The sequence below is a fragment of the Thalassophryne amazonica genome, chromosome 2, assembly GCF_902500255.1.
Source record: "Thalassophryne amazonica chromosome 2, fThaAma1.1, whole genome shotgun sequence".
Lineage (NCBI taxonomy): Eukaryota > Metazoa > Chordata > Actinopteri > Batrachoidiformes > Batrachoididae > Thalassophryne > Thalassophryne amazonica.
Window position 1 is genome coordinate 85,044,574 of NC_047104.1, and position 25,565 is coordinate 85,070,138.

A 25,565-nucleotide genomic window follows, 5' to 3' on the forward strand; every position below is an offset into this window, starting at 1 on the left:
TCAGAGCATCCCGTGTTGGCTTCCCATGATCTTTGGTGTACTTTTAATTGCAGTAAGATTGTCATGATTAATGACTATTTTTTTTCCAGCTGTGTCCTGTGGTAACCCTGGCACCCCAGCACATGGACGAATTGTGTTCAGTGATGGAATCACTTTCGGCAGCTCAGTGGCTTATGCATGTTGGGAAGGGTACAAAACGTCAGGTCTGACCACCAGACATTGCACAACCAATGGGACGTGGACAGGACAACCTCCAGACTGTACTGGTAAGATATATATTAATTAATATTATTGAATAAAGTGGTAACAACAGTTATTAGTCATTATCTCATAATTTCCCATCATTTTGTTGCCTCCTTCAGTCATCGGCTGTGGAGACCCAGGTCCAGTTGCCAACGGGATAATTTTAGGAAGTGATTTTATGTTCAACCACACTGTAACCTACCGCTGTAACCCTGGTCACCTGATGGAACCAACAGGACCTGGATACAACGTTTTACACTGCACAAAAGATGGAACTTGGAACCAAACTAAACCGAGCTGCAAAGGTATGTTGGAAAAGTAATCTAAGTAATATTTGAGTCATTTGAGTCTTAGTATGAAGGTCCAAGGTTCAAAGCCCTCCTGTGCCCCAGTCTAATTCCGGAAGGTTATCCAGGATGAAACGTGCCAAATCAAAATTCTAACAAAGAAGGATTCAGACAAAGAATGTACTTTGCTATATGGCTGGGGAAGGCAGAGTGTGGATGGAAATTGATGAGTGAGTTACAGTTTCTGCATTTTTTTATGTTGCACATAGCAACATAGACCCCATTGCACAACCTCCGGTATCCCCCATTGTGGCTAATCTGTACATGGAGCGAGTGGAGAAGACAGCCTTGACGTCTGTCACGGGCATCCCTCCCAGTCACTGGTTCAGATATGTCGATGACACATGGGTTAAAATCAAGCAACAGGAGGTTGAGGATTTTACAGAACACATCAACTTGGTGGACTCCAATATCAAGTTCACACGTGAGGATGCCAGGAACAACCATTTAGCCTTCTTGGACTGTGATGTTACAATTGGAGAGAACAGGCAGCTCCAGACAGGGGTTTACAGAAAACCCACTCACACTGACCAATATCTTTGGCTCAAACCACCCCTTGGAACACAAGCTCGGGGTGATCAGGACTCTTCAACACAGAGCCCTACAGGTGCCCACAACTGCATAGGGAAGGGCTAAAAAACAACAACTTGTCCGGAAAGCCCTCACACTATGTGGGTACCCACAATGGTCCCTGGACAAAGTGCAGAAGTCCCAGAGAACAAAGAGACCAGATAGACAGGAGACAGAGACAAGAAGAAGAGGAGTGTCCCTCCCTTATTTAGCAGGCGTAGGGGAAAAACTACAGAGGGTCTTCAGACAGCACAAAATCCCAGTTTACTTTAAACCGGTTAACACCTTGAGACAGAAATTAGTTCACCCTAAGGACACGATGCCTAGTTACAAACAGAGCAATGTAGTGTATTCTATCAGATGTCAGGAAAACTGTAACGAACACTACATAGGTGAGACTAAGCAACCTTTACACAAAAGGCTATACCAGCACCACAGAGAGGGCGCCTGTGGACCTCAGTCTGCAGTTCATCTCCACCTTAAAGACACTAACTACACGTTTGAGGACAAGGAAGTTAAAATCTTAGCCAGAGAGAAGAAATGGTTTGAGAGAGGGGTCAAGGAGGCATTCTATATGAAACAGTTGAAACCCAGCCTTAACCGGGGAGGGGTCTGAGACACGCTTTGTCCCCTGTTTACAATGGGGTACTCAGGTCAAAGCAGTTTCAGTCTTTTGTTCATGGTAATGAGTCATTCACATCATCAGGAGAGTCGTCAAGGGAGCCATCAGGAGAGGCATCCATCCCATCATTAGGAGGGACAGCTGCCCTGTCATTAGGAGGGTGCTAACTAGAGCACAATAGGTGCTAATTAGAGCTATTGTTTAGTCACTAACCTATAGCAGTCTGCCTCTTGGTAGGAGGGGTCTGGTTAGGTTTAAAACTCCAGCTTTTGTGGCTTCTGTTTATTCTTCTCTACAAGAGTCAAGACAGAAGTCAGACTACCAGAGTAAGAATTTTAGCTGAGGAAGCTTCTGCGATTTGAAGCGAAATGTCCTCATGTCAAGCAACCCAGTCCAGTCGAAGATTCAAGCTTCTCTACTATGGAAACCACCTGGACAACTGAGAGCCTACACAGAAAAAAAATGCTAAAAACATCAATTTCACAACGACCAAAGAAAAACTAATTTCCTGGATTTGATGAAGTGCTAAATTTTAATCTTTTAGTCTCATGGCAATTGGTCCATATATTTTGTGTAATCCTGCTTAAAATGTTCTGTTCTTTGCAATGGCAATACCAGAATGTGCCTTTACTAGGGGATTACTGCTTGCCACCATAATACAACCACAGTGTGTTGTGTACAAGTTAACTTCCCAAAATCTTTTCACAAATACAAAAAGGGAAATAAAATAAGTGAATGCATTAAAATAACATCAGAGCTTTACAACAGCTCATATTTAGAGTTTAGACTGTAATGTTCAGAAACCGTAAAAGAGAATGGTTCCTGAGATCTTCCCCCTGCTGTTTCTTCCCACAAACATAAAACCTCCTGCTGGATCCCACAGCTGCTCAGGCTTTGAACTGAGATGAAAAAAGAAAGATAAAGCGGGCAGAGAGGCTACAGAGTGAGAAAGATGCAAAAAAGGCAGAAAAACAGACACAGAAGATATTGTAGGTGAGAAAGAATGAGACAGGAGCAGAAAATTGAAAGCAGAAAATTAGAAAAAATACAGAACAGGCAAAAGAGATGCTGCAAAATCTTTCTATCTGCTGCTCCTTTGCTCCTCACTTTTCTCCTCTTTTCATCCTACTTGGTTTCTCCCAAGTCTTTTTTTATCCTGTTTTGAAACAGTAGTTACTTCACACACAAACACATACAACTCACATATCAATAAATAAATGAATAAAAAAATCCTCAAACAAAAAACTTACTGACTGGATTTTAATCCATAACAGTGCTGCTTGACAGGCAATTTCATATAAATGTGAGTCACAAAGAAAGTATTGGAAGCAAGATAGGTGAACCAGTGTTCGATTTATGGTTCAGAAATTCACAGTCCCTGGGACTCCGTGAGTTTAAAAAAAAAAGAAAAAAATGGAATTTCCTTGTCATTTAATGGAGTCCTCATTCAATCAATGAATTTTGATGTTCAGATACGATGTATAATTGCATACATCATTTTGCCTCTCCTGGATGAGCACCAGTTATTACTATTAATTATTATTGGTTGCATTTTTCTGTAGAGGCACAGCATTAAATCAAACCCTGCACACAGTTTGACACGCAGACACTGCCTCTATCAGTCTGTGATATACTATTATTACAAACATACATATTTCAAGGAACTTAAACGGATTATTTTAGTACTTGTTGCAGATGTGGATGTAACAATTTTTCCCTTAAAAGCAGAGGTGCCCCAAAGCTGTCCCTTTGATTTTAAATGAACATGAATCAAGGGCCACAGGACAAAAATATTTATCTTATGTGATTTAAATACATTTTCACCAAAATGCATTGTATTTTATAGGAAACTTACATTCCACGTAAATCTAAAATAACATTTCAACATAATAATATTACTTATTATTTCATTTGCTTAAGAGTAATTTAGTAAGTCCTGAGAGCTTGTCAGTTGCCAACAAACCCTAACCCTGGATGCCTTGACATCTTATTTTTCTGCCTCCTGTTCACATCGCTCATGGGGAGTTACAAGTGGGTATCAAGCTCTGCCCCTCAAAACTATTTTCTCTGAATAGGCATTCTGAATATCTCCTATACATAAGAAATCAGGCCCACTTTTTGGCCTTTTGACCCAATAGCAACACAGTAACTTTTGCTGAGTAAAATTTACTCTCCTAGGATAACATTTGGTCTCAGTCTAAATAGAGTCAAAAACACTCTATTGTAGAGTGAAATCAGTTCGGTGTCACCAACCGAACGGCCCCCCCATTCCGCCCTCCCTCCACTGCGGATGCCTCATTTTGGAGCATAGCTGCTCTGTGGATGGACTGTCTTCACCCAGAGCGATCAAATGGATTAATGGGATTATTAACCCTCTGGGGTCCGAGGGCATTTTTTGGACAGTTCACTTACCTGGCATAAATGTTTTATATTGCAGTTAACAGCTCTCCCTGCATCCCACAATCAAGTTTTATGTCTCTTTTTGTTCAGAACAACCTGTGCTTTCAGAATATATATGTTTTTGTTGTGTTTTATCAAAAATAGGCAAGGAAAAAATAAAGCAAAAAATAATTTTCCACACACATTTAGTCAAGACACACAGCAAACTATAATAAACAACTGTTTTGACACTTTATAAAGGTAATTTGAGGTCTTGTGTGAAAGACTGTACAACAAAAAGGTTCAACACAAATACACAATTTGAACAATATATACAAAATGGTCTATGCGTTTTGTTGTCCATTGATATGGTAAACAGTGCTTTATGCAGAGAAAGCAACAGAGTTATCCAGTAACATTCACATACAAACTAGTGGAGCAATCCTGATAGTTACACACTCTTTGTTTGAGCACATGAGATTGTCATCAGAGGCTCTCCATCTGCTCCTGCTTTCACTGATCACTGTGCGTAATGGCGCAGGGCATACTGAGTATGTACTAATAGTATGTACTCATTGGAGCACCCAGGGGGCTATTCAAACGGACGCGCGCAACTCCTCCGCACGTCTGTCTTAATGTGCTGAAAAAGTGCTGATTTCCATGTCTTTTCACAATTCCTGTACTAGTCAGACGACATACCGGATCAAGACAGCATCCAGTTTAGAAATGAACGGCACATTCAACTGTTACAGGAGTTTTTGTCATGGAAAGAGGAACGGCTCCACTGCGCGTCGCGGTGGAGCCGCATGGTGCAAAGCAATGCCATGATGAAGCCTTCCAGGACATGTTGGGGCATGTCCAGCTCATGCACAATCACAATTGGATAATCACACGACTGAAAAGCAACCGGAATCCATCTGAAATCCACCTGAAAGCCGTCCTGTGAGACCAACACGGAGGTGGTTTTGTCCCGCGTAATGAACGGCTCCGTGGTGCATCCCTAAACTTTTCTTTCCATGAAAAAAACTCCTGTAACAGTGGAATGTGCTGAAAAAGTGCTGATGTCCACAACTTCTGCCTTTTTGTGAAAGTTAGACGACGTCCCAGATCAACAAAGCCTTCACGTTGGAAATGGTCTGGTTGTTTCAGCGGGGTCTGAGCATGTCGATCGGCGCTGGGAGGGTGAGCACTTCTTTTTCATCCACCATCGGAGACAGAACAGGAGGAGCTGGAGTCGAATGACACTCATCCAGCACCACGTACTCCTCTCCGCCCATCTGTAGATTGCTGTCGCTGTCAGAAGGCTGCTCTTCCAGTAGCGGTGATTGTGATGGTAATCCCGATGGAGACGGAGTTGCCACATATTCCTGAGATGATAATCCGTCAGGGAACGATGGTGCGCATGGTGAAGGAACGTTTCTACATTTTCCATGGCCGTGGCGTAACATAAGGATTTGGTCTCCAGAGTACACTAGACCAAGTAGCTCTATCTCTGGAGTAGACCGTGGCGATGTATTGATATTTAACCCAATAATTATTACTTTGATCTAAACAGGGGAATACCCAATCTTCAATTTCATATTTCTCCATTCCCCACCAGGTGACGTCCTTACTACATCTAACTCCTTCCTGTCATGCTTGAAGGATCCCCTTAATGGTTGGAACCTGTAACAACTTTGAACAGTTATATACCCATCTTAGCCAATTCCCTGTCTTTATTTGGTCTATGGGACATCGGGGGGATTTACCAGAACCTTCAGCCAAATTATTATGGTATTCTGTCTCATGTAAGCTTCCATAGATTTTATTTGCCACGCATTGATCAATTTTGCTAAAATCTTCCTGAGGTACTGACCTTAGCTCATCAGGCTTTGGTAGTTTTTGCACATATAATTTTGCTTTATGTGGACCCCGCAAACTATGCCCAGTCCACGTGTATCCCCTTGGAAAATTCCCCTCAAAATGTATCAGTGGAACGCTCCAGACCCACGGAAAAGTGTCATTAAGCCATTCATCATGTTTTGCCTCTTGTTTTTGTTTCCAAGTAATCCTGTCTATCAAATCAATAACTGGTGCAAGCACCATATAATTTTGAGAATTACATCCAATTGGTCGATTCCAATAACATCTATCTAATTTTGCTACTTTTTCTTTTACACAATAATCATGAATTCTTCTTTTAACCATGTTATCAATACTTTTAACTTTTGGTTCTAATACTTGCTGGGTATCTTGTGTTGGCGATGTAGGGAGTGGTTTGGTTTTTCCCTGTGTTGGTGATGTCTTTGTGGACCCCACCAATGCTACTGGTGAGATGACGGTTGGTTTGGAATATGGTATTCCTGTTCCTATGTCGGTAGCGTTGTTCAACGGAGGGATTATTGTAGATGTAGTATCCACTTTCGGCACTCTGCTGCGGGTGTTGTCACAGGTGAGGTTGTAGTTACCCCAATGTTTCCAGGTAGGCATTATCATTCTGCAAACATCATGTCTTGGTAATGCTGGAAAAACAGCTTCTTTTTCCCAATATCCTGCTCGATAGCCCAGTAGTACTCTGCATCCCCATGAGCAATACCAGGCTGGCTCGCCAGGGTCAGGTCTTATCCAAGTGCAGCCTACTTCTCTTCGCTCTCTTTGTTTTAACCATAAGATGGTTGCCACGATAATCTCTTGCTCCCTCACTTGTAAGTTTTGAAGGATGTCTGCTCCGGTGGTCAGGTTGTGATTGGTAGTGACGGTTGGAAATTCCCCACTGTCGTTCAAGTATTGCAGCCACTTATTCTTTTGCATCTGCTGGGTTAGGTTCTTCATCTTTGCCCATTTCTCTGTAGAATTCTGGTCCCATATCATGTAGATGTTTCTTGATTCAACTCCCCAACATGACTGTTGGAAAGTTTTAGTTGTTGCGTACTGGACCCTGATATGGGTTAAGGTCCAGGGCGTACTACCATAGTGGTACAGGATAGCTAGAAGTATAGCAATGCCGACTAATAATGCTGTAAGTCTGGCCATCCAAGTCCAACATTGGAGGCACTTTTTTCTTCCATGGCTGGCTTTGTTGCTGCTGCTTTATTCCAACATTTTCGTAGTAGAATTCACTCGGTACTGGTGGCAGCGGCTCCAGCTTTTGAGGTTGTTGCAGTAGTGGCATTTCTATGCCAAATTCTCCTTCTCTTGGTCTGTCGTTGATTCTTTGAGGTTGCGTGGTGATCACGCTGTCTTCCCTTGGTTCTTCCATCTCGGAGATAGATGATCTTAGGTGCTGTTGTTTGTCTCGTGCTCCCAACAGAGACACTCGATGCTCATTGCTGAAGAAGGGTGATTAACAAGGGAGATGGCCATGGGAGTCTAATATCTAGTCCTCGCCACGCCCATTTCCAAGTGACAACTGTCACCTCCTTCATTTCAGGCGGTAGAAACACTGTGAAGATGCAGGATTCAATTCTCTGCGTAGGTGCAAGATATCCTCATAGGCGTCCCAATATGCCGCTCCATTGTAGACATACTGCGCCATCACAGAGTACAGAGGAGTCGATCTCCGAAATAATCCTCTTCCCGACTTTATGCCAAATCGTATCAGTATAGCCTTTGGGGGTTGCCAAAGCCCCACTAGTACTCTGGTTCGCCATCCACTTCTAATAGGCGGAACACTTCCGCCTTTTTCAATGTCAAGTTACTGTACTGTCGTACATATTGGCAAAGTTTGGTTCTCAATCAAATAAAAAGTTGGAAGTGCCTCTTGTTGTTGAAGTCTTTTAAACATATAGGGACTACTGGTCCAAATCTGGAAAGATCCGAGCCAAATATCCACATACATTCCTTGTAATGGATCAACATAATTAGGTCCCCATCTTATTTTAAATCTGTAGCCCCTTCTCTGTATATACACCACGTTCAAGATGTAGGGGTATAAGTCTGGACACCGGGGAATTGGGTAAAACTTCCATCCGACCCCGGGGCAATTCCAGTGTTGTCCAACTTTGTTCACGATAGCTTCTAAAGGAGTGTATATTCCAGGCTCTGCAAGGTCAGCAGCTCTTTTATATGAGTCATTATCTACAAAATATCCTCCTGTTCCCAGCAACCATCCTTTTTCTTTATAATCCTTTTGTGGCCAGCTTAAACATATTTTCTTGTAGGGTAATTCCAAATATGGTGTAAGTCCTCCAGGCCCGGATCGTAGACTATTTACATTATTTTCATCCAGTTTGAAGGTCCGCAGCATGATTCAGAGTGAGTTGTTACTCCGCCATCGGTCTCCTTCTTTTTCTGCCAAGATACACCACCATAGGGAACAGTTGTTGTCTCTTAGAGAGATGAGTGTAGATGGGAGATGGGTGCTTAAGTTCTGAATCCATTCCTTTCCACTCCCACTTCCACATCGTAACAATCATTCTGTCTGGTTTAGGGAGGGGTCCCTCAGGGATCCTCTGTACTTGATGTGGGGGTACGTAATCCCATAGATCTTGCCAATGCTGCCAAAACCGGTATCCGGAATATCTGGTTTGTGATAGAGCTAGATAGAGGGGAACTATAGGCTTGTTTTCTTGATCCTTAGGCTCAATTTGAAGCTGAATCTTCCTTGCTTGACTACAGTTCCAAACTCCTCTTTTGTACAGGTAGCAGAGGTTTTGATTTTCAAAAATTGGTGGTATGGTTGGGGGTAGGCAGGTCATACAGGCCAGGGGTTGATCGATAACTCTCAAATTTAATGTCTGGTTATCTAATACGGGATATCTTGGGTCTTGCAGTCGTCTGTTCAATTGACGTTGCATGTTGGGGCTTGTCGTCCAGATTAAGCACTGGTTAAGGTATACTTCAACATAGATTCCTTGGAGTGGCTCAACGTAATTAATCCCCCATCTCAATGTGAATCTCATGTCTTTGAGTTGTAGGTAAACCACATTTAATATCCAAGGGTAGGTATCTGGACATCTTGGAACCGATTGGGGCATTCTTCGGCGTCCTTTCATGTACCAATGCCGCAGACTTGCATCACTCAGCACTCGTTCAGCGAGTAATTTTTGTCCTGTTGTCTCTGTTAATTCGGCATCTCTTTTATATTCATAATTTGAGACAAAATATCCTTTAGATGCTAGTTCCCAGTCTTCTTCTTCAAAATCTTTTTCTGGCCAATTTAAGTATAGTTTCTCAGCACCGAGGACACTTTGTATATATGGTCCAAATCTTCCTCGGTTATTAATAATGGGTACTCTATATACACTTGGTCCTTGCGACATTTTGCAAACAGCCGCTTCTTCTTACTTCTTCTTTGTCCCGCGGAAAATGGAGGGAAACATCCAGCAACTCCGAGACTTTCTTGATTTTTCCTCACCTTGAGTCGGTTGGTCTAACGACTGCTGCTGTTCCTCCAGGAGGTCAACGTGTGCTCCGACAGAATAAACCCCCACATAGGGAACCAACACCATCAGCACTGTGAGCCGCACCTTAATTGTTTGGTCCAGCCTACTAGGAGTGTCCGCTCTGCTAGCCACTCCCCCTCTAGATTGTATCCTCCTTTTTCTCACCCATTCTTCGGGTGTCACGTGGTACTCGGCTGACTTCTTTTTCGGTTTTGCTGCTTTATTTCCCCAGGTGTCTAATCCAGTGGTAAAATAATGCATGAGGGTTTCTCTGCCCCCTTTTTCTTGTGGCACCTCTTCTGCATCTTCCAGTAGAATTTCCGGGTTTTTTAGAACTTCTTCTATCAATTTTGCCCAAGTTGTCAATTCCCAAGGGCCGATCCATCCTTCTTCTTGGGCTTTTTGCTGTTGATCATCAGTCAGTCCACCCATCATGTCTGTATATCCGGGTCGCTCCGGATCGCTATACACTCTGAACACCAGTGGAATTTGCACTGCATCTATTGGAGGGTCATAAGTTTGCCCATACTCTGGACCCTGGGACCAACTTTGATGTATAGCTTCATGCAACAAAGACGGCTTTCGCTCACTACTTCCTGCAGCTTGGTCACCTCCTCCTGCTCTAGTTGTGTCCAACATCAAATAGACACTTGGTGCCATTGGACTCACGTCACCGCTGCCTTGATTCCCTTCAGCTTGATCAAACACAGTTGTTGCTGCAGGATTAGCCCAGTAGGCTTCATCGGTGTGAAAGGTCCTCAGGGGGTCCAAGAACCTTCTCACTTGCCATCCGTCTGCTTTTACGACATGCAGTAGTCTTCCCATATGAGTTCTTGCTTTACACACCAGGCAATACTCGATCTCACGTCCATTCCAATAGCATGAACACACCTGCATATCTACATTGTCTCCACGTAAGTCCCACTGGGTGTAAAAGACCATTCTTGGCAAGTGGGTTAGTCGGCATAACCCACATACAAGCGCATCCAAAACCTTCACCGGCTTGTGAAGTAATTGCTTGAACTCATTCTTTGCCCCATTTGGAATTGGGGGTTTTCTAACCCCAGGTCCCGACCATTGGATCGTCAGCTGTACTTCTTCGCGGCAAACCACACAGTGATTCTCAACTTTTTTCCATTGTAATAACTCCTTTTCATTAGATAAAAATCCTTTCTTTGCATGATATAGTATCCTCAGGGCTCTGCCTGCCCAGAGACCATCTCTTGTTCTTCTTAAGGAAACCACCCCATTAAAAGTGGCCAATCTGACGAAGGGTGGAAGATCTTGGGTGTTTTTGGCCATGTTTAGCTCCTGGTTTTGTCTAGTTAGGAGTTGGTTTCAGCTGCTCCACTCCTTGGATTCCCTTCTTCTTCAACTCTACTGTATTACTGTCCAGTATCTTCACTACTGTATCTGTGGTCTCATACTTAGGTTTAACAGCAGTGTTGGTTGGGTGATCTCGAGCTCTCACCCACACCTTCTGTCCAACCTTAAATGGGATCTTTGGTTCTGGTTCTCTGTCCCTTTTAGTCTGACTCCGCCCCACTTCCAGTGTTGAAAATGGGCGTTGGTTCAGCTCTTGCGAAGGGGTGGGCCTGCCGGCACGTTGGCGGTCATTCAGGCCCTGTCCAATTTCCAGGGCCTTAGTACTCCATTCCTTCGTGTTAGCATTTTTTCCAATCCAGTTTTTCACCAGTCCAATAGCCCTTTCCACAACTCCATTTGCTTGTGGGGTGTATGGGGGCGAGTAAATTCTCATTACTCCATTTTTCTGGCACCACTGGTCGACCTGAGCATTACGGAAATGTGTCCCATTGTCCGTTCTCAGCTCCTTAGGTATCCCCAGATTTGAACACACTTGATCCAACATGCTGATCACACTGCTGCCGTTGGCTTTTCTCACAGGCTTAACAGTCACATAGCCCGACATAGAGTCCACAAGCACCAACAGATACTTTTCTCCTTTCTTACCGGTCACCCCCATGGGCCCGTCAACATCCATGCATACTGATCCCCATGGAACAGTACTCTTTATGGTGAAACCATCAACCCTTTGTCCTCGTCGTCCTGCATTGTATCGACCACATACCTCACAGTCTTTGAGGACTCGGCAGACTTGGTTTCTCGGAATCCAAAGTTGCAACGTCTCCAGCTCCTTCCGTGTGGGAATCAATCAATCAATTTCAATCAATCAATTTTTTTATATAGCGCCAAATCACAACAAACAGTTGCCCCAAGGCGCTTTATATTGTAAGGCAAGGCCATACAATAATTATGTAAAACCCCAACGGTCAAAACGACCCCCTGTGAGCAAGCACTTGGCTACAGTGGGAAGGAAAAACTCCCTTTTAACAGGAAGAAACCTCCAGCAGAACCAGGCTCAGGGAGGGGCAGTCTTCTGCTGGGACTGGTTGGGGCTGAGGGAGAGAACCAGGAAAAAGACATGCTGTGGAGGGGAGCAGAGATCGATCACTAATGATTAAATGCAGAGTGGTGCATACAGAGCAAAAAGAGAAAGAAACAGTGCATCATGGGAACCCCCCAGCAGTCTACGTCTATAGCAGCATAACTAAGGGATGGTTCAGGGTCACCTGATCCAGCCCTAACTATAAGCTTTAGCAAAAAGGAAAGTTTTAAGCCTAATCTTAAAAGTAGAGAGGGTGTCTGTCTCCCTGATCCGAATTGGGAGCTGGTTCCACAGGAGAGGAGCCTGAAAGCTGAAGGCTCTGCCTCCCATTCTACTCTTACAAACCCTAGGAACTACAAGTAAGCCTGCAGTCTGAGAGCGAAGCGCTCTATTGGGGTGATATGGTACTACGAGGTCCCTAAGATAAGATGGGACCTGATTATTCAAAACCTTATTAGTAAGAAGAAGAATTTTAAATTCTATTCTAGAATTAACAGGAAGCCAATGAAGAGAGGCCAATATGGGTGAGATATGCTCTCTCCTTCTAGTCCCCGTCAGTACTCTAGCTGCAGCATTTTGAATTAACTGAAGGCTTTTAAGGGAACCTTTAGGACAACCTGATAATAATGAATTACAATAGTCCAGCCTAGAGGAAATAAATGCATGAATTAGTTTTTCAGCATCACTCTGAGACAAGACCTTTCTGATATTAGAGATATTGCGTAAATGCAAAAAAGCAGTCCTACATATTTGTTTAATATGCGCTTTGAATGACATATCCTGATCAAAAATGACTCCAAGATTTCTCACAGTATTAATAGAGGTCAGGGTAATGCCATCCACAGTAAGGATCTGGTTAGACACCATGTTTCTAAGATTTGTGGGGCCAAGTACAATAACTTCAGTTTTATCTGAGTTTAAAAGCAGGAAATTAGAGGTCATCCATGTCTTTATGTCTGTAAGACAATCCTGCAGTTTAGCTAATTGGTGTGTGTCCCCTGGCTTCATGGATAGATAAAGCTGGGTATCATCTGCATAACAATGAAAATTTAAGCAATACCGTCTAATAATACTGCCTAAGGGAAGCATGTATAAAGTGAATAAAATTGGTCCTAGCACAGAACCTTGTGGAACTCCATAATTAACTTTAGTCTGTGAAGAAGATTCCCCATTTACATGAACAAATTGTAATCTATTAGACAAATATGATTCAAACCACCGCAGCGCAGTGCCTTTAATACCTATGGCATGCTCTAATCTCTGTAATAAAATTTTATGGTCAACAGTATCAAAAGCAGCACTGAGGTCTAACAGAACAAGCACAGAGATGAGTCCACTGTCCGAGGCCATAAGAAGATCATTTGTAACCTTCACTAATGCTGTTTCTGTACTATGATGAATTCTAAAACCTGACTGAAACTCTTCAAATAGACCATTCCTCTGCAGATGATCAGTTAGCTGTTTTACAGCTACCCTTTCAAGAATTTTTGAGAGAAAAGGAAGGTTGGAGATTGGCCTATAATTAGCTAAGATAGCTGGGTCAAGTGATGGCTTTTTAAGTAATGGTTTAATTACTGCCACCTTAAAAGCCTGTGGTACATAGCCAACTAACAAAGATAGATTGATCATATTTAAGATCGAAGCATTAAATAATGGTAGGGCTTCCTTGAGCAGCCTGGTAGGAATGGGGTCTAATAAAGATGTTGATGGTTTGGATGAAGTAACTAATGAAAATAACTCAGACAGAACAATCGGAGAGAAAGAGTCTAACCAAATACAGGCATCACTGAAAGCAGCCAAAGATAACGATACGTCTTTGGGATGGTTATGAGTAATTTTTTCTCTAATAGTTAAAATTTTGTTAGCAAAGAAAGTCATGAAGTCATTACTAGTTAAAGTTAATGGAATACTCAGCTCAATAGAGCTCTGACTCTTTGTCAGCCTGGCTACAGTGCTGAAAAGAAACCTGGGGTTGTTCTTATTTTCTTCAATTAGTGATGAGTAGAAAGATGTCCTAGCTTTACAGAGGGCTTTTTTATAGAGCAACAGACTCTTTTTCCAGGCTAAGTGAAGATCTTCTAAATTAGTGAGACGCCATTTCCTCTCCAACTTACGGGTTATCTGCTTTATGCTACGAGTTTGTGAGTTATACCACGGAGTCAGGCACTTCTGATTTAAAGCTCTCTTTTTTAGAGGAGCTACAGCATCCAAAGTTGTCTTCAATGAGGATGTAAAACTATTGACGAGATACTCTATCTCACTTACAGAGTTTAGGTAGCTACACTGCACTGTGTTGGTATATGGCATTAGAGAACATAAAGAAGGAATCATATCCTTAAACCTAGTTACAGCGCTTTCTGAAAGACTTCTAGTGTAATGAAACTTATTCCCCACTGCTGGGTAGTCCATCAGAGTAAATGTAAATGTTATTAAGAAATGATCAGACAGAAGGGAGTTTTCAGGGAATACTGTTAAGTCTTCTATTTCCATACCATAAGTCAGAACAAGATCTAAGATATGATTAAAGTGGTGGGTGGACTCATTTACTTTTTGAGCAAAGCCAATAGAGTCTAATAATAGATTAAATGCAGTGTTGAGGCTGTCATTCTCAGCATCTGTGTGGATGTTAAAATCGCCCACTATAATTATCTTATCTGAGCTAAGCACTAAGTCAGACAAAAGGTCTGAAAATTCACAGAGAAACTCACAGTAACGACCAGGTGGACGATAGATAATAACAAATAAAACTGGTTTTTGGGACTTCCAATTTGGATGGACAAGACTAAGAGTCAAGCTTTCAAATGAATTAAAGCTCTGTCTGGGTTTTTGATTAATTAATAAGCTGGAATGGAAGATTGCTGCTAATCCTCCGCCCCGGCCCGTGCTACGAGCATTCTGACAGTTAGTGTGACTCTGGGGTGTTGACTCATTTAAACTAACATATTCATCCTGCTGTAACCAGGTTTCTGTAAGGCAGAATAAATCAATATGTTGATCAATTATTATATCATTTACCAACAGGGACTTAGAAGAGAGAGACCTAATGTTTAATAGACCACATTTAACTGTTTTAGTCTGTGGTGCAGTTGAAGATGCTATATTATTTTTTCTTTTTGAATTTTTATGCTTAAATAGATTTTTGCTGGTTATTGGTAGTCTGGGAGCAGGCACCGTCTCTACGGGGATGGGGTAATGAGGGGATGGCAGGGGGAGAGAAGGTGCAGAGAGGTGTGTAAGACTACAACTCTGCTTCCTGGTCCCAACCCTGGATAGTCACGGTTTGGAGGATTTAAGAAAATTGGCCAGATTTCTAGAAATGAGAGCTGCTCCATCCAAAGTGGGATGGATGCCGTCTCTCCTAACAAGACCAGGTTTTCCCCAGAAGCTTTGCCAATTATCTATGAAGCCCACCTCATTTTTTGGACACCACTCAGACAGCCAGCAATTCAAGGAGAACATGCGGCTAAACATGTCACTCCCGGTCTGATTGGGGAGGGGCCCAGAGAAAACTACAGAGTCCGACATTGTTTTTGCAAAGTTACACACCGATTTAATGTTAATTTTAGTGACCTCAGATTGGCGTAACCGGGTGTCATTACTGCCGACGTGAATTACAATCTTACCAAATTTACGCTTAGCCTTAGCCAGCAGTTTCAAATTTCCTTCAATGTTGCCTGCTCTGGCCCCCGGAAGACAATTGACTATGGTTGCTGGTGTCGCTAACTTCACATTTCGCAAAACAGAGTCACCAATAACCAGAGTTTGATCCTCGGCGGGTGTGTCGTCGAGTGGGGAAAAATGGTTAGAGATGTGAACGGGTTGGCGGTGTACACGGGGCTTCTGTTTAGGGCTACGCTTCCTCCTCACAGTCACCCAGTCAGCCTGCTTTCCCGGCTGCTCGGGATCTGCCAGGGGGTAACTAACGGCGGCTAAGCTACCTTGGTCCGCACCAACTACAGGGGCCTGGCTAGCTGTAGAATTTATCACGGTGCGGAGCCGAGTCTCCAATTCGCCCAGCCTGGCCTCCAAAGCTATGAATAAGCTACACTTATTACAAGTACCGTTACTGCTAAAGGAGGCCGAGGAATAACTAAACATTTCACACCCAGAGCAGAAAAGTGCGGGAGAGACAGGAGAAGCCGCCATGCTAAATCGGCTAAGAGCTAGTAGCTACGCTAAGCTAGCGGATTCCTAAAAACACGCAAAGTGAATAATGTGTAAATAATTTAGAGGTGATTCAGCAGAAGGAGTGCTTTAGTTAAGGCACGTAAAGATTACACTGGGAAACAAATCGTAATCTAGATAACTAGATCAATCTAACTGCGCAGATTAAACAACTAACAGATACAGAAAAACACTGCTGTGCTCCGGAACAGGAAGTGATACAATACTGCAGTGAGAGCCAACCACCAGTAGAGGCAAGCAAGGAGTATAAAATATAATGGTGCCTGCATGGCCAAGCGCTTCATGTACGGCCAGCACCACTTCTTTCACGGACTCTTTTGGAACTACCCTTCCCTTGGGTGTCTGTTCCCACTTCTCGATCCCGACAACGACGACTTTTCTCAGCTGCACATAGCGGTCCACTTCTTCGTTCCCGCTCCAATGTGCTCCTTCTTTTACATGGGCCTTCTGATGTACCACATCCAAGTCCATTGTTAGCCTCAACTCAGCTATTTTCCTCCACAAATCCATATGAGCTACAGGCTTCCCCTTAGCTCCCTCGAATCCATTTTCTTCCCAAATGGATAAGTCCTCTTTCAGGGCTTGTGCGCAGTAATGACTGTCTGTAACCACTTTAGCCCTTTTTACTTTCCTCTTGTTTAACTCAAAGATTCCTTCCAGTATTGCTGTAACTTCTCCAGCTTGGGCACTCCCTGGCGTTTGACCTTTTCGACGATATTTCTCCTTATCTTGATACTTCAGAATATAGCCCCAATAAGCTATATTGTCTGTACCTTTCTTCGACCCATCAGTGTACATAGTCCAGTCATATGGCTCCATAGGGAGTTGCCTCTCCTTCAGTAACTTTTTTGTTGCCGACTGTTTTGGCCCAATTTCCAGCTCAGGGTCTAGCAGGATGTCCTCCCACCTTCCCCATCTGGCATTTGTGGCTTTAGTACTCTCAATAGTTCCTTTCCTTAGGAACCGGTGGACTTGGCTTTGAGTGATAACTTTTATTCCCTGACCTTGTGCAAGTTCTTTTAATGCACTCCAATATCTAGCCCGGACTGCCAGTTCTTTTTCTTCCGGTGGATATTTTCTCTCAATCGAAAACAGAGTATAGCTCCACAATGTTACCATACCCCCTCCTTCATTGCTCACTTTTACCACCGAATCCTCTTCTTCACAGCTTATTTCGGCTAGCAGACGAGTAGTCAGACTACGCGGCTCCAGCCTAACTGCGTCTTGAATGGCTTTCTTTAACTTTTCCAAGTAATCCTGATCTGTAGCTGTCCAAATCCATTGCTTTTGCTCTTGTCCATTAGGTTTCTTCTTGAGACGAGCATAAAGGGGCTTTGCGTATCTCTGATAGTGTGGAACGTGATCTCTCACATAGTTATACAATCCCAATATTTTCTGTAGGTCATTCTCAGATTGCGGTGGTTTAATCTGACTCAATTTTTCTTGGTATACTTCTGAGAGTCCCAGGTCTGATGATACCTGGAATCCCAAATAGTTAACCTTGAATTGTCCAAACTGACATTTCTTCAGGTTGAGGTTTAATCCAGCTTCTGTGAGCTTCTGTATCACCTTTTGCAGCCGCATTAGGTGTTCATTTTCATCATCATCTGCGATAAACACATCATCGATGTAGACTGTTACTCCCAGATCTTCTAATATTTCCATTACTGCTGCTTGGAACACATTTGGTGAATTTCTGTATCCCTGCGGGAGTCGTTGCCACACATAAATTTTCCCCTTATGTGTGAATGCTGTTTTCCCTTATGACTGTTTTGCTAATCGCAGGGAAAAGAATCCATTTGCCAGATCAATGCATGATTTGTATTTCTTAATTTGGAGCGTTTTCAGTGCTCCTTGGGGATTTATCAAACTCGCTCTATTGGCTATTGTTCGTCGATTGAGAGCCTTGAAGTTGATTACTGGTCTCCAGCCTCCTCCTGCCGACTCTGGCTTCTTAACTGCTTGGATGGGGCTGTTAGTGATCGGATTCAATTCCACTCGAATGATCCCCAAAGCTTCCAATTCTTTCACTATTTTATCCATTTCCTCAACCGCTCCAGGGTTCAAGGGATATTGTCGCACCGGTGGATGTACTCCTCCTTCGATAACATGAATGTGTTTAGCCCCCAAATCTCCACAATCATTTTTAAATCGTGCTACTTTAGCTTTGGAGATAATTTCCCTCAATTTTTCTTTCCCTGCTTCAGAGAAATCACTTTCTTCAATCTTTTCTTCTGTGACAGCTGGTACATCCACTTCTTTGTACCAGCTTATCGGACTCTTTCCAGTTGGAGTCATATCCATTCCTACAACTCTTGCTTGTAATTTTTTCACTCGTCTTATTAAAGTTTGAAGTCTTTTGGGCCGATGCAATTCTCTCAAATCCTTGACTGTTATCAAATTAAAGGGGCCTTTTATCCAAACTATCCCTTTCCATATTCCAAATGGTCTTCTCTTCGTTTCCGCATTTGCATACTGGATCAATAGGTATCCTATGGTCTTGAGGTTTCTGCGGGTCATGGACACCTCTGCTCCCGTGTCCACCAGGTACGGTTCTCCATCCACATCAGTGTAGATATCGTCCCCTTCCCAGTAGGCATGGTCTAGCGTGACCCGCGCCTCCGAAGCCATTACTTCTTTTGCCCTCCAGCCGCCACTGTAGCTTGGCGGACTTCCTGGAGGGCTTTCCTTTGTTCTGGAGTTAATTTGTCGTACTCCTCTTTAGGGAGATAGCCACCACTATGAGGTGCAGGTGTAGGTCGCGATTGTGGTGGTGGAGGTGGTGGACCTCTCGGCCGAGAGCTCCATTGTCCAGCTGGAGGCCTTTGATTATTCCTCTGTGGTGTTTGATGTGACTGAGAAGGTGGTGGTTTAGGCACTGAATTTCTTTTCTCCACTCCCACCGGTTTTTGTCCTGATTTCGGTGTACTCTCCTTCTTCCTCTTTTCTTCATAGAACTGCTGCTCCAGATCCCAGCTCTTTACCACCGCGTCCATTTGTGGGACTGTAGTGCCGTCTATGGGCATTTTCACAAAGGTTATCTCCCCTCTTCTTCCTTTAGTGACCTCTCTCAGTGCCCTAACATAGCGTTGTGGCAAAATTGTCTGTTTCAGCCCATGCCAAACTTGAACCAATGTTTGACCTTTGTCTAGTCCAGCTTTAGCTCGCGAAATATGGGAATCTTCATCGTTGGGATCTTCCAACACTAACCTGGCATAATGGTTTCGTGCTGGTTCACCCCGACTGATAGGTTGACTGGTAACTTGGGCTAGCCACATAGATTTACCCTCTTCACTATTAGAAGCTCTGTCAATAAGGGGCCACACTTCTTTCAAATAGTCCTTTAGGTCTTCATTTGGTTCTTTCTCTCTCACCAGCGTCTTTAATTTCTTGAATTCACGGAATTCCCTGCCGTCTGCTTGAATTTCAGCTTGAATTGTTGGCAGACTTTGCTCTCTAGATCCAGCAGGAAAATTCGGATTTGGGAGGCTTGCTTGTAATCCTGACGATGGTGGAATTTTTTCTCCCTCATCATCCAGATTTTCTTCATTGGTTTCTCTCAACACTTGCCGTGACCAGCGTAAAGCTGCTGTTTTTAGTTTTCTCAACATCACATCATGGGCAACGCCTAAATAGGCGACTCTGAAGTTATTTGTTAACTCTTTACAGGTCGTTAGTGTAGGATAGAAGGGCCACATTAGTATATTAGCCCACTCTCCAACAGTAGCTGTTACCTCGAGAGTTTTCTTTTCATCTTGTCGCTCTATCCACTCTTCTGGGATGTCATACCCAGTTTGTCCCACTTCTGGAGCATAGGTTTGTCGCTTATCTCGGGTCTCCACTGGGTTAACCCTGACATCTCTTGCAATTCTCTCTGAGGCTACACGCACATTATACACCCCAACTTCTTTCTTTCGTCCTCTGTAGTGTCCAGTTCGTAGCTCTGGGCATGAGACTTCTCTTTCCCCTACCACAGATAGCGGTTCATCCTCTTCTGAGTCTTGTGGATTGATCTCCTCTTCAGACTCTCTTTCCTGGTCCTCATCCATATCAGATTCATGGGGAGGACGTGGGTCTTGTGGTTGTGGGTCCCCGTTTTGTTCTGACTTTCAGGGTGACCCGGTTGCTTCGGTATTTCCGACTGGTAAAGGAATGAATATAGGATCCTCTTCTCCATTATCCGGTGGAGGAGCCTGGAAAGGCTCTTTCATCCGAGATTGGGAGCCTGTCGGGTGTATGATAGTCTGGAGCCAACTTGCCACTTGTTTTAATGTTGGTCGTGGGGTTTTAATCCTTAATCGCTGCACTCCTACAGCATGTACTGATCTTTTCTCACTTGTCGCCATGGGAATGGGCTGCATCACTAACGGGGGACTAGTTGCCACTCCACTTGCTCCAACTGCACCCTTCTTTGGACCTGCTCTATTTGGTCCTAGGTTCACCGCTTCAAGTGCTATTCTCACTCGATCTTGCTCCTGCTCATTGCTAGTGACCACCACTATTTCTCTCATTGATCCCCATACTCCTGGGGTACGCATGTGTAGGTTCACGGCTGCCATGGCAACCTTCTCTGCCTCTTCCCATGTCATATGTCCAGATCGTAATCCGTCCACACATATTACCACCCGCCGATGTTGGCGTTCTTTGGCCAAATCAATAGCTGTTCCCAGAGTTTTCAACATTTTCTCCGTGTATTCGATTGAATTTTCTCTCCCTGGGTAGCTTTCAAAGGGCACATGTATGAGTGCATGATAATCCATTCGTGGTGCGCTTGTTATCACCATCGATTTTCCGTCCAGACTTCTCCCCTTTATGTTCTTAAGCTCCTTTTGGTATTCTTTGCCTGCCCGCTCCTTGAGCTTTGCTCGGAATTTTCGGTTGGCAATTTTCAGTCTATGATTTTTGAAGACAATGAGACTATCTCCAACTATATCTCAAGGACTGCCAAAATAATGATATGCCCGTCTTCCATCTTGGGTCACCATTTTTTTGGTTCCTTCGGGCATAGGGTTCAAGTCCTCCATGTAGTCAGATTCAATGTATACATGGTGGGTTTTTGCTTTAGATTTTCTAAAGATTTCCTGCGAACACCCTTCCTCTTTAATATGATAACTCGGTCCGGCAACACATTCTTCAGCTTTAAGCTGTCCCAAGCTTCTGGGCCCACATTCTGGCGATTGATGGAATATCTGTCCAAATACTCCCTGAAGGCTTCTTCGTCTTTTATCAATCAATCAATCAATTTTTTATATAGCGCCAAATCACAACAAACAGTTGCCCCAAGGCGCTTTATATTGTAAGGCAAGGCCATACAATAATTACGTAAAACCCCAACGGTCAAAACGACCCCCTGTGAGCAAGCACTTGGCTACAGTGGGAAGGAAAAGCTCCCTTTTAACAGGAAGAAACCTCCAGCAGAACCAGGCTCAGGGAGGGGCAGTCTTCTGCTGGGACTGGTTGGGGCTGAGGGAGAGAACCAGGAAAAAGACATGCTGTGGAGGGGAGCAGAGATCGATCACTAATGATTAAATGCAGAGTGGTGCATACAGAGCAAAAAGAGAAAGAAACAGTGCATCATGGGAACCCCCCAGCAGTCTACATCTATAGCAGCATAACTAAGGGATGGTTCAGGGTCACCCGATCCAGCCCTAACTATAAGCTTTAGCAAAAAGGAAAGTTTTAAGCCTAATCTTAAAAGTAGAGAGGGTGTCTGTCTCCCTGATCCGAATTGGGAGCTGGTTCCACAGGAGAGGAGCCTGAAAGCTGAAGGCTCTGCCTCCCATTCTACTCTTACAAACCCTAGGAACTACAAGTAAGTCTGCAGTCTGAGAGCGAAGCGCTCTATTGGGGTGATATGGTACTACGAGGTCCCTAAGATAAGATGGGACCTGATTATTCAAAACCTTATAAGTAAGAAGAAGAATTTTAAATTCTATTCTAGAATTAACAGGAAGCCAATGAAGAGAGACCAATATGGGTGAAATATGCTCTCTCCTTCTAGTCCCCATTAGTACTCTAGCTGCAGCATTTTGAATTAACTGAAGGCTTTTCAGGGAACTTTTAGGACAACCTGATAATAATGAATTACAATAGTCCAGCCTAGAGGAAATAAATGCATGAATTCGTTTTTCAGCATCACTCTGAGACAAGACCTTTCTAATTTTAGAGATATTGCGTAAATGCAAAAAAGCAGTCCTACATATTTGTTTAATATGCGCTTTGAATGACATATCCTGATCAAAAATGACTCCAAGATTTCTCACAGTATTACTAGAGGTCAGGGTAATGCCATCCAGAGTAAGGATCTGGTTAGACGCCATGTTTCTAAGATTTGTGGGGCCAAGTACAATAACTTCAGTTTTATCTGAGTTTAAAAGCAGGAAATTAGAGGTCATCCATGTCTTTATGTCTGTAAGACAATCCTGCAGTTTAGCTAATTGGTGTGTGTCCTCTGGCTTCATGGATAGATAAAGCTGGGTATCATCTGCGTAACAATGAAAATTTAAGGAATGCCGTCTAATAATACTGCCTAAGGGAAGCATGTATAAAGTGAATAAAATTGGTCCTAGCACAGAACCTTGTGGAACTCCATAATTAACCTTAGTCTGTGAAGAAGATTCCCCATTTACATGAACAAATTGTAATCTATTAGACAAATATGATTCAAACCACCGCAGCGCAGTGCCTTTAATAACTATGGCATGCTCTAATCTCTGTAATAAAATTTTATGGTCAACAGTATCAAAAGCAGCACTGAGGTCTAACAGAACAAGCACAGAGATGAGTCCACTGTCCGAGGCCATAAGAAGATCATTTGTAACCTTCACTAATGCTGTTTCTGTACTATGATGAATTCTAAAACCTGACTGAAATTCTTCAAATAGACCATTCCTCTGCAGATGATCAGTTAGCTGTTTTACAACTACCCTTTCAAGAATTTTTGAGAGAAATGTTCAAAACAGACAGAATGCCTGTTCAATCATTGTCGAGGATCTGACTTCCACTCATATCTTCCATTATAGGATATTGTTCCTTAAGCATTATTCCTAACCCCTTTAGCCGTTCTGCCACAGACTTGAACTCAGCATACACAGACGCTGATTTTGCTTTAACATCAGCCAGGACCGTCTCTACTCCCAACAATCCAGCTGTCATTTTTACTACGGAGTCATAACTTTTCTCAGGACTTATTAAGGTGGTGATTTGTCTTCTTTTCCACTCTTCTCCAAGAAGTTTGCACCACCACTCAAGCCACTCTCTGGTCCCCGTCTTGTCCTTTGGGACTGGTGGGCTCTCCAAAACGGCCAGGATCTGCCCCTCCTTATGCTTTCCTGGATAATATATCCCTAATGTATGTATAGTTCCTGCCATCCTCTCTTATCCTCTCTTTATTCTCTCGGTTGCTGAGATTGTCGATTCCACCACTGTCGTCTCCTTGACTTCAGCTATGGTCTTTGTCGTCTCGAGTCGTCTGCCCCTTAAAGCCTCTCTTGGCGCCTTGAGTCAGGGATGAGTGACAGACTACTTGGCTATTCAGCGCTAATTCCAGAGGTTAACTCCAAATCAGCTGCTCCTTTTCCCGCTTCTCCCCTCAGGAACCTCACGGGTTGATGATCCTATTCTCTCTTGTAGATAACCATTTTGCACGGTATACTCTCATACCTGCTCTCTTGACGATCCGATCCAGCAGGCTCCCTCGCCTGCTTCCCTTCCTCGTCATTTCGTGACGATCCAGCAGGCTATCCCCGTCTGCTTCTCGTCCCAGTCCAGACGATCAAGCAGTGACACGTCTGCTTCTCGTCCTTGATCCCAGCTCCCTGGGATCCTGTTGTCTTTACTTCATCCTTCTGGTGGTCGCCTCCAAATTTTCACACCTCTGGAGAACAGATATGTTTCAAGCTGTTACTGGACCTATACAGGCCATCAGCCGACACTCTCCACAACACTGTCTTCTTTGGTGGTCCACTCAGAGGCTTTCCACCTACCCAATGGCAAAGACACTCCTTTGGCCAGGATTCTTCCTCGGACCCGACTACACTTCATCAGGTCCCTGTTCGGGTGCCACGTGTCAGATCCCATTATTTTTTTAGATACACGGCACACGCTCACCCTCCGATGAGTGTGTTTGTGTACTAAACCAGCTCTCCGTCTCTGGGGTCCGACCTTCATGTCTCCACGGGTATTACCCGGCAGGGCTGCACAAAGGCTGTTCAAGCTGGTGGCGAGGAGATTCGTCTAGCTGCTCACTGCCTCCATCCGGACGTCCACCCCGCTGACGCTGATCTCGCACCCCGGTCGAATAGCCTTCTCTGGAACCAGGATACGAACCGGCCACGCCCATTAACGGCAGCTCTCCTCTTATGGATCAGGGCTCTTGGAATGTTGCTAGATTTTGAATTTAGTGACTCGTACAGCGAGTCCCCAGGATGTGTTAATTTCATTAAAAACCAGACTAACCTTTTAGAGCACTTTTACACCCAATAAACTTTAACTTTTACACCCTAAGAAGCATCAATAAATCCAATGTCCGAGCCTTAACACTTTAACTGCATGCTTGGAAATTTATTGCAGGTTTTGCAAGTGCCGACAATATAATCAAAATAGGTTATATGATGATAATTTCACAACAGTAATTCAAGTATAATTAAAATAATGATTGGCAGAGATTTTTGTTTTTGATTCTATAGTACTGTCTGATCTTACTTTGACTGGACTGGATTGACTTCTTAACAATTTTTCTAGGAGTGAGGGAAGGAGGTTTTTGAGGTTAAAGTCCCCAGCTCGATGAACTTGATTTCCTCTTCATCAGCTATTAGTTATTAGCTGACCACGATCCTTGTGTGATGTTGTAATCCTTCAGGAAATTAATCCACATAAGAGTTTATTCCTTCTTCAATCAACCAAAAGTTGATCTAATCCATTCTGGTATGCTGTGATGTTCCTTGAGAGAGAGAACGTTGAACCTTCCTCACTCAGACTTAAGGCCAGTGATTATTCTCCAATGCTCTGCTACTCCGTGACTGGACGGCCTGAGTGGGAGTTGAAAACTCTCTCAAATGATCTCTTATGGCTCCAATCCTCTCACTCCACGATTCCAATTGCTACTCACAAGATGGTCAAGTCTTGTGATCTCCTCGTAGCAGGGGAGAAGTGACAACAGCACCTCTCCCTGGAGGAATAACCCCGTTTCCTGGTGTTTCACAGTTTATATATGTGCTGACTCTTTGCTGTTCTCAAATGATCTTGGTTACCATGGGGATGCTGGTGACTCAAAACCTCCTCCCTTCTCCTTCCCTTACTGGAAGCCATCTGCGGCCCTTTGCCAGTAACTTATTTCTCAAGTTCCTCTTTTCTGTTAACACTTCAGCTTTTCTGAGAATTCATTCTTTTTAAATCATTTCTTTAGAATCACATCAGTCATATTCAATCATTTCATTACAACTCTCTTT

The 25,565-nt window shown here is 43.5% G+C and overlaps 1 protein-coding gene across 1 annotated transcript in view; it reads left to right on the top strand.

The window, feature by feature from the left end:
* Positions 1 to 25,565, top strand: part of LOC117503844 (CUB and sushi domain-containing protein 1-like) — a 2,069,078-nt gene that overhangs the window by 1,913,285 nt on the left and 130,228 nt on the right. Inside the window, exons 61-62 of the mRNA XM_034163109.1 lie at positions 90 to 266; positions 363 to 548. Coding sequence (XP_034019000.1) covers positions 90 to 266; positions 363 to 548 — 363 coding nt within the window. The remainder of the gene's footprint in view (positions 1 to 89; positions 267 to 362; positions 549 to 25,565) is intronic.